This window comes from Oryzias melastigma, unplaced genomic scaffold (genome assembly GCF_002922805.2).
Source record: "Oryzias melastigma strain HK-1 unplaced genomic scaffold, ASM292280v2 sc00160, whole genome shotgun sequence".
NCBI classification, from domain to species: Eukaryota; Metazoa; Chordata; class Actinopteri; order Beloniformes; family Adrianichthyidae; genus Oryzias; species Oryzias melastigma.
This window is the reverse complement of record NW_023416878.1, coordinates 272,472-280,285: the sequence shown is the minus strand read 5'-3', so window position 1 is coordinate 280,285 and position 7,814 is coordinate 272,472. Positions and strand designations below refer to the sequence as shown.

General features: G+C 43.3%; 2 protein-coding genes and 1 long non-coding RNA gene across 6 annotated transcripts in view; 1 reads left to right on the top strand and 2 right to left on the bottom strand.

The window, feature by feature from the left end:
• The window catches only part of cep43 (centrosomal protein 43), a gene marked incomplete in the record, with an annotated part of 52,847 nt that extends 51,257 nt beyond the window's left edge, over positions 1-1,590 (bottom strand). Inside the window, 1 exon segment of the mRNA XM_024260935.2 lies at positions 1,433-1,590. Within this exon segment, the coding sequence (XP_024116703.1) occupies positions 1,433-1,516 (84 nt within the window).
• A 351-nt stretch (positions 1,591-1,941) lies between these two features.
• Positions 1,942-3,320, bottom strand: LOC118598216. Its single transcript, XR_004947328.1, has 3 exons — positions 3,030-3,320; positions 2,125-2,226; positions 1,942-2,015 (listed from the first exon to the last, which is right to left on the bottom strand). It is a non-coding gene; the product is annotated as an uncharacterized LOC118598216 (long non-coding RNA).
• A 911-nt stretch (positions 3,321-4,231) lies between these two features.
• The window catches only part of kidins220b (kinase D-interacting substrate 220b), a 51,741-nt gene continuing 48,158 nt past the window's right edge, over positions 4,232-7,814 (top strand). For 3 of the 4 annotated variants that reach the window (XM_036210698.1, XM_036210697.1, XM_024260934.2), the window contains exon 1: positions 4,233-4,451. The gene's annotated coding sequence lies outside the window, so the exon portion shown is untranslated. Of the gene's footprint in view, positions 4,452-7,814 lie in introns of all 4 variants that reach the window. The other variant, XM_036210696.1, reaches the window with a different exon arrangement.

Here is a 7,814-nt window from a genome sequence, read left to right as displayed (position 1 = left end):
AACCCACATGATTATAATAATATCCGACATGAAAAAAAGTTATTATTTTGTTTTTATTATGAAATGTTTTTAACAATAAAATTATGTTTTAAAGTAAAAATGACACGTTTTTCATAATAAAATGGTCCATTTAAAATTTAATGAAATGTATTTCATAATAAAATGGTCAATTATTTATTGAAAAGACTTTGATTGGAGTGTTGCTTGATTAAATAATGTTGTATTTATTTATTTAATTAAGAACAGTTTGGGCTTCCATAGTTTAAAACCCAAACCCCTCTCAATCAAACGTTGGAGGCGGGGCCATTGGGAGCCAGATGCTTTTACTGAGGCATCTGATTGGTCAGTTTAGAACTTGAATAAAAGGCAATAAAGAAAAAATATCTTTAAAAAAATTAGGATTAGAAAGAATGTGTTAAGAAGGAAGCATCAGAGCAAGAATGATTATTCTGACAAATAAAATAACTGAGAAATAACCGTCTGCATCTCAGTGGAAGTCAATGGGACTTTGGCCTTCTTGAAACCCACTGGTACTTCCTATTTAAGGAGGGTGGTTTGAGCTGTCCTTTGTTATTCATGTCAATGTGGCCAACAGGCACCACCTACCTTTGATGAAGCACCTGATTGGTCAGTTTATAACTTGAATAACCTTCTCAAACAAATAACACATACAATAATTAGGATTAGCAAGAACATGTAAAAATATGAAGAACAAGAATGGTTATTCTGACAAATAGAATGACTAACAGCTGTTCGTTTCTATGGGATTTTGACCTCCTGGAGCCAGAAGGTACATCCTGTTTGGAACTTGATTGGTAGAAGGGGGGGGTCACTTTGGCTCAGTTCTCTATATCCAACCCAGTCTCCTACTAAAACGTGCAATGCCTACATTTGTCCACAGAGAAAAACGTAGCAGTTTCATGATAAACGGGTCTAAATTGTGGAATTGCTACGTCTTATTTTCTCATTCATTTTCCACGGGGGCTGCTCCGGATCACAGCTATATCAGGGGTCTCAAACTCAAGCCCTCGAGGGCCGACGTCCTGCTGGTTTTCCAGAAACCCTGCCTTATCTGCTGCTGATTGCCTGGATCAGGTGTGCCAATAAGAAGATTCTATGGCAGATTGGTTGGAAAACACGTAGGACGCCGAGCCTCGAGGGCCGGAGTTTGACACCTGTACTCTATGAAGTTTAAAAGTTACGGTCGTCCTCAGACACAATGAAAACAAAGCCCGCGAGATTGAATCTGCCTCATATAACTATATTATGAGTGTTTCAGGTTTACAAGACATAGACCTCCTATATTTGTTTTACTGTAGTAAACAGACAGAACAGGAAGTGGGAGTTTCGTTGATCATTCAACCCGCTCCCGACAACGTTATCCCGGCAGAGAGCGCTGCCGAACCGGACAACTCTTGTTGGATCCCCGTACCTTCATCTTGTTCAGAGCTCCGTTACTCTCCAAGTTCTGGACCACCAGGTCCCGCAACTCCGTATCATCGTCCGCAGCAGACATGTTTACCCAATGATTCTTCTTCTTCTTCTTCTTCTTCTTCTTCTTCTTCTTCTTCTTCTTCTTCTTCTTCTTGTGTCTTTTTATGGCGGTGGGCAAACAACTGGTTGGTGCATTTTTACCGCCACCACCTGGTCTGGAATGTGGATCAGAAAAACTATCGCATAACTTAAGCTGTTGGCATTTATTTAATTATATTATGTCTTATACCTAAATTCTACCCACTAAATTGGTTATTTTCAAAAGCGAAATTACAGAATCATGAGCACAGTGTGGATAGTGTGGTAATGTTAATGGTGTGATAGACATTCCACATTTTGCTTTTTTATAATAATGATTTCAGACAAAATATGTCCCTAATTTGGTGTGAATGGTGTTAATTCAAACAAGCAATTACCTGTGAGGGACCTTTATGTTGATCAAGTTTTGGTCCTGGATTACCTTTGTCAGGCACTTTGCTGTCTGAAGACAGACCTTTGGAGGCTTTTCTCATCTGTCTTTTCTAAAGCAAACATATTTATTTTTTTGTAATAAACAAAGATGTGGTAGGTATGTTGATCACTTTAATTCCACTCAGAATACACAATTATATATCTCTACAAAATAGTTACCTTTTTTTTGTATTGCTCGAAAACAAAAGCCTTGGTCAGAGACGACACATAAACGCCACGTTTCCTCTGCTTTTTTTGTTTCCACCGCTCCATGTCTAGTGTCTGTGGCCAAACAAGATGGGAACATTTTAAAGATAAATTAATAGTTGTGAATCTAGGAGGAACCTCTTTGGACTGTCTTAGGTTAGGGTTACGTTATAATAATTTATATATAATATATATATATATATATATATATAATTTGAGGCAAGAGCGCTAACCACTGCGCCACCGTGCAGCCCTTGGAGTATGATGTTATAATAATTTCGACATTATTCACACAATAAGATACTTTTCTTGAAGTATGATGTGATTGCTTAGTTTAGCTCTCTGAAATGGTTTTCATTAAGTGTTCATCCATTTCACTGATCATTAACTTAATGCCATTATAAAATAATATTAGAAGTTGAGTACCCACTGCACGGTGGCGCAGTGGTTAGCGCTCTTGCCTCACAGCGAGAAGGCCCCGGTTCAAATCCCGGCTGGGACCCTTCTGTGTGGAGTTTGCATGTTCTCCCCGTGCATGCGTGGGTTTTCACTGGGGACTCCGGCTTCCTCCCACTGTCCAAAAACATGCTTCATAGGTTAATTGGTGACTCTAAATTGCCCCTAGGTGTGAATGTGAGAGTGGATGGGTGTGTGATTGAGGCCCTGAGACGGACTGGCGACCTGTCCAGGTGTACCCCACCTTCGCCCATCAGTAGCCGGTATTGGCTCCGGCACCCCCGCGACCCCGAAAGGGAAGAAGCGGCCAGGAAGATGGATGGATGGAGTACGCTATGATAGTTTTTTATTATTATTATTATTGTACTGTAGCATTACATATTGCGTTTTTTAGAATACATCATGATAGATTTCATTGTTACCTTTCGTTTCCGCCTCACAGAGTCTGTGTATTCTCGGAGAGGTCCTTTCAACGTGACTTTGTATGTGTGTACAAAACCATCCAGCCTGGTCAGCTTTCGCCGTTGAAAATGGATCTTCTTCAAGTCCCATTGACTTTTTTCCATAATACCTTGGGTTTTGTTGTTTTCAGTGTAATTCTGGGGAAGACAGATTTTGTTATCTACTTACAATAAAATACTGCAAATAATAAATGATATAAAGGATAATGTCCAACAAAGTGTGACTATGGACTTCATCACCACTCGTCCCTCAGCTCTATCTGAATGAACTCTTTTAGATACGTAGTTGTAGAAGCTAATTTTTCTTTAACAGTTCTGGTATCGCCTGCCCGTCCTGGGATAGGATCTCTCCCTCATGTGGGAATCCCTAAGGTTTCTTCTTTTTTCCTGACTCAGGTTTTTTTGGAGTTTTTCCTTACCGGGAGGGAGGGTCTAAGGGCATGGATAACCAGTTTTATTTCATCTTAGTTTTTAACTATTGTTCATATTTTGAAGCCCAATGAGGCAAATTCCTTTGTGATTTTGGGCTATATAAATAAAATTGAATTGAATTGAATTGAAAGGTCCAGGGGGGGAACAAGGCTGGGGCCGCCCACCCCCGCCGAGGAGAGGGGCACCCAAGAGAAACGGAGGTCCCAAGGAGTGATGTAAACAAAGCCCGACCAGGCACACCCACTGATGGAGTTAAGGAGAAGACTAGTTCTCAAGAGCTAGGACCGGACTCCGCACCACCGAGACCTGGACACCCCCTGGCTCCGATGTAGTTTGATCCCCTGCTAGATCTTAAATCTCGGGAATCCCACTCCCAGGGTGGGGAGAAGACCACCGGGCCCAGGAGACTGGCACCCAAGAGACAAGACCACCAGGTCGAGGTCCAGCCTTCCTTGTGTGATGCATGCGTGTTTGTTTGTTAAGAGTGTATATTTGTGGTGTTAGAGGTGTGTACTAAAGGGTGCAGTTAAAATTGGTGAGAAGGCCTTAACAGGACATCTCCTGATTGCTCACAGAGATGCCCCGTCACCCTCCCACCAGCGGCCCTATTCATGTGGTATTAACAAATATGACCGAAGTGTAGCTACACCAGCACATTATTTTGTTGTTTACAGGAGTTTCTTCCTCAACCTTTAATTTGATAGGCTGCCAGCGGAAGCGCTGTTACGTCCTGCACTTGACGCAGACCGCGCTGTGATTGGGTGCGCTGTGTTGGCTGCGCCTTTGTTCTCCAGTCTGGCTGGACTGGAAGATGGCTTCTGCTGTGCGGGACACGGAGTGACCGCGGGTCTGTCATCAGAGCTCAGACCGAGGAGACCGACCAGAACCCGGACGACAACACGAAACCCGGAGGACTGCCCTCCTCCCCCCGGAAAAAGGCGCTCGTTAAAGGTGTGTTCCGGTCGGCCTCGTCGATTGTCGTCGATGAATCATCAGTTCAATTCAGAGTCCGTGCTCCTCCGTTTCCATTTCTATGATTTTCGTCTGCGGGAGGGCGTAAATGCGATTGATATAGCGTGAAAAACCATGACCTTACTGTGCACGCGCATTGTGATGGTTAGTGTTTTTAAAGAGAGGGGCGTGGCTTTTGTATGTCTGTTGTCAGGACCGCGCGTGGGCATTAAAGAAGATCCGCGTCGGGGTTGGGTCACGTGACAGGTCAGATAAGAGCCTTATCAGGGACGTCACTTCAAAGGAATCGCTTCATCTTCAGACGGACTGACTGGTGCGCAAGCGCACTGTCTTCCTGCGCACGCCATGCGCGTCCGTGTACGTGCTGCTATCCTGATTCAAAGCCCCGTTTTCAGGGGCCGTTCAGCCTGGAGACTGTTGCCATGGTAACACCCATCCAACCTCCTCCAGTTGGTGTAAAAAGACTGGACGGGGGCTATTCGAGTCACGTGTTAATCTGTGCCCACATAGCAGCCTCCCTGTGGTCTTTGGGTTCTTGTCAGGGTTGGGGGGTGTTCTGAAACTATGAGGAAGTTTGCAGATGCTCAGGAGCAGCTCCAGGATTTTTCTCAGGGGTTGCTAAGTGACTATTGCTAATTCAGTTTTTGTAAAATCACATTACCAAGAAGGAAAGTGACTGAAATGCATACAATGCTAATTAATGACAGATTTAAATGTGTTGTCTTGTCAGTAGAGGACACTTTTAACTGTGTTAACTGGCAAAGTCTGAAGTGAGTGAAAGAGATGTTAAAGTGTGATAGGAAAAGTCATTTATTTAAGAGGGACTGTTGAGAGTCCACGGGCGATTCCAGCGTCACCTAACGCAGCAAATTTGCTGCTTGAGTGTGAAAACTGGTGTTTTTGATGGTCAAAACACAGTTCTTTACTTCCCTTCCACTGGGAATTTATAATACTTTAGCATGATGCCTTTCCAAAAATGTGTTCATAAGCTTGACGCCTCATGGAGCGGTGTCTGTGTATATCTCATTACAATGCAGGGAAGACATGCAGGATATTTAGAGCAGTGATGTGTTGAAGGTTGTGGCTGGTGAGACACTGACTTACAAAAATAATGAGAGGCCCCTACAGATCATTCTACAACTGAAGAGCATTTTATTTACGATCCATCGTGTTTAAAATTATTCACAAAACAAATGCTAAAACATGTAGTTTTCTGACTAAATGTACATGTCTTAAGATCAAATCTACAGAAACTAAGAGAACAGAATGCTTGAAAATAGTTTAGAAAATAATCTGATCTAACATAATCTAACATAATCTAACATAATCTAACCTAATCTAATCTAATCTAATCTAATCTAATCTAATCTAATCTAATCTAATCTAATCTAATATAATATAATATAATCTGGGCTGCATGGTGGCGCAGAGGTTAGCGCTCTTGCCTCACAGCAAGAAGACCCGGTTCGAATCCCGGCTGGGGGATTTGGGACCTTTCTGTGTGGAGTTTGCATGTTCTCCCCGTGCATGCGTGGGTTTTCACCGGGGACTCCTGCTTCCCCCCACTGTCCAAAAACATTCTTCATAGGTTAATTGGTGACTCTAAATTGCCCCTAGGTGTGAATGTGAGAGTGAATGGGTGTGTGATTGAGGCCCTGAGACAGACCAGTGGAGACCTGTCCAGGGTGTACCCCGCCTTCGCCCATCAGTAGCCGGGATAGGCTCCGGCACCCCCGCGACCCCGAAAAGGACGAAGCGGTCAGGAAGATGGATGGATAGATAATATAATGTAATAATAATAAAAAAGAATAAAAGCAACTTTGAATCATTTTAAAATGAAGTTATATCCACCATTCTTGCAGTCAGTAAAAGCCAAACATAAAAAATGAGCTCTTATTAAATAAACTTTATTAGCATTAGATGAAGAACAAACACAAACTCATGAACTCTGATGAGACCATGCTACTGCATGCATCAGCTACTGTTTTCACTGTGGTTTTGTCACATAAAAAATTATAAATAAGCAAAATAAACAACAGGCAAACATGAAAAACATTACATTTTAAATTAAATGTTAAATGTTTCACATTAGGGCTGCTTGGTGGCACAGTGGTTAGCGCTCCTTTCCCTCACAGCAACAAGGCCCCGGTTCGAATCCCGGCTGGGGGATTTGGGACCTTTCTGTGTGGAGTTTGCATGTTCTCCCCGTGCATGCGTGGGTTTTCACCGGGGACTCCGGCTCCCACCGTCCAAAAACATGCTTCATAGGTTAATTGGTGACTCTAAATTGCCCCTAGGTGTGAATCTGAGAGTGTGTGTGATTGAGGCCCTGCAACAGACTGGCGACCTGTCCAGGGTGAACCCCGCCTTCACCCATCAGCAGCCAGGATAGGCTTCGGCACCCCCGCGACCCCGAAAGGGAGGAAGCGGACAAGAAGATGAATGAATGAATGCTTAACATTAAATGTTAAACTTGGGCAAAATGTTTTTTTTTTTTTAATAAAGCATTAGATTTAGGCTTTTATAGATAGATAGGCCTTTATTGTCATTGTCACAAGACAAGGAAATTGGATATACAGTATGTCACAAAAGTGAGTACACCCCTCCCATCTTAGTAAATATTTAGTTATATCTTTTCATTGGACAACACTGGATAAATGACTCTTGACACATTGAATAGTAGTCAGTGTAAATTTATTGTCCCCTCAAAATAAATAAAAATACCACCAATAATAGCTGAACCCCTGGCAACAAAAGTGAGTACACCCCTAAGTAAAAATGTGAAATGTCAATATTTTGTGTGACCACCATCATTTTTCAGCACGGCTTGAAGTCTCATGGCCATAGAGATCACCAGACCTTCACATGTTGCCAGTGGAATCCTCTTCCACTCCTCCGTCACAACATCCCGGAGATTGTGGACATTTGACACCTTCTGCTCCTCCACCTTCCTCTTCAGGATGCCCCAGAGGTGTTCTATGGGGTTTAGGTAATGGTAAATGGTAAATGGCGTATACTTGTATAGCGCTTTCTACCCTCCTTCGAGGGCCCAAAGCGCTTCACAGTCACAGACCCATTCATCCATTCACACACACATTCACACACTGGTGGTGGCTCCGCTGCCAAACACTGGCACCAACCTTCCACCAGAGGCAATTCGGGGTTAGGTGTCTTGCCCAAGGACACTTCAACACATGGGCAAGGCGGGAATCGAACCCGCTCGCTTCCGATCAGGAGTCGACCGCCCTACCGCTGCACCAAGGTCGCCCTAGGTCTGGAGACATGCTTGGCCAGTCCGTCACCTTTACCCTCCATCTCTTTAGCAAGCCGGTGGTCTGTTGG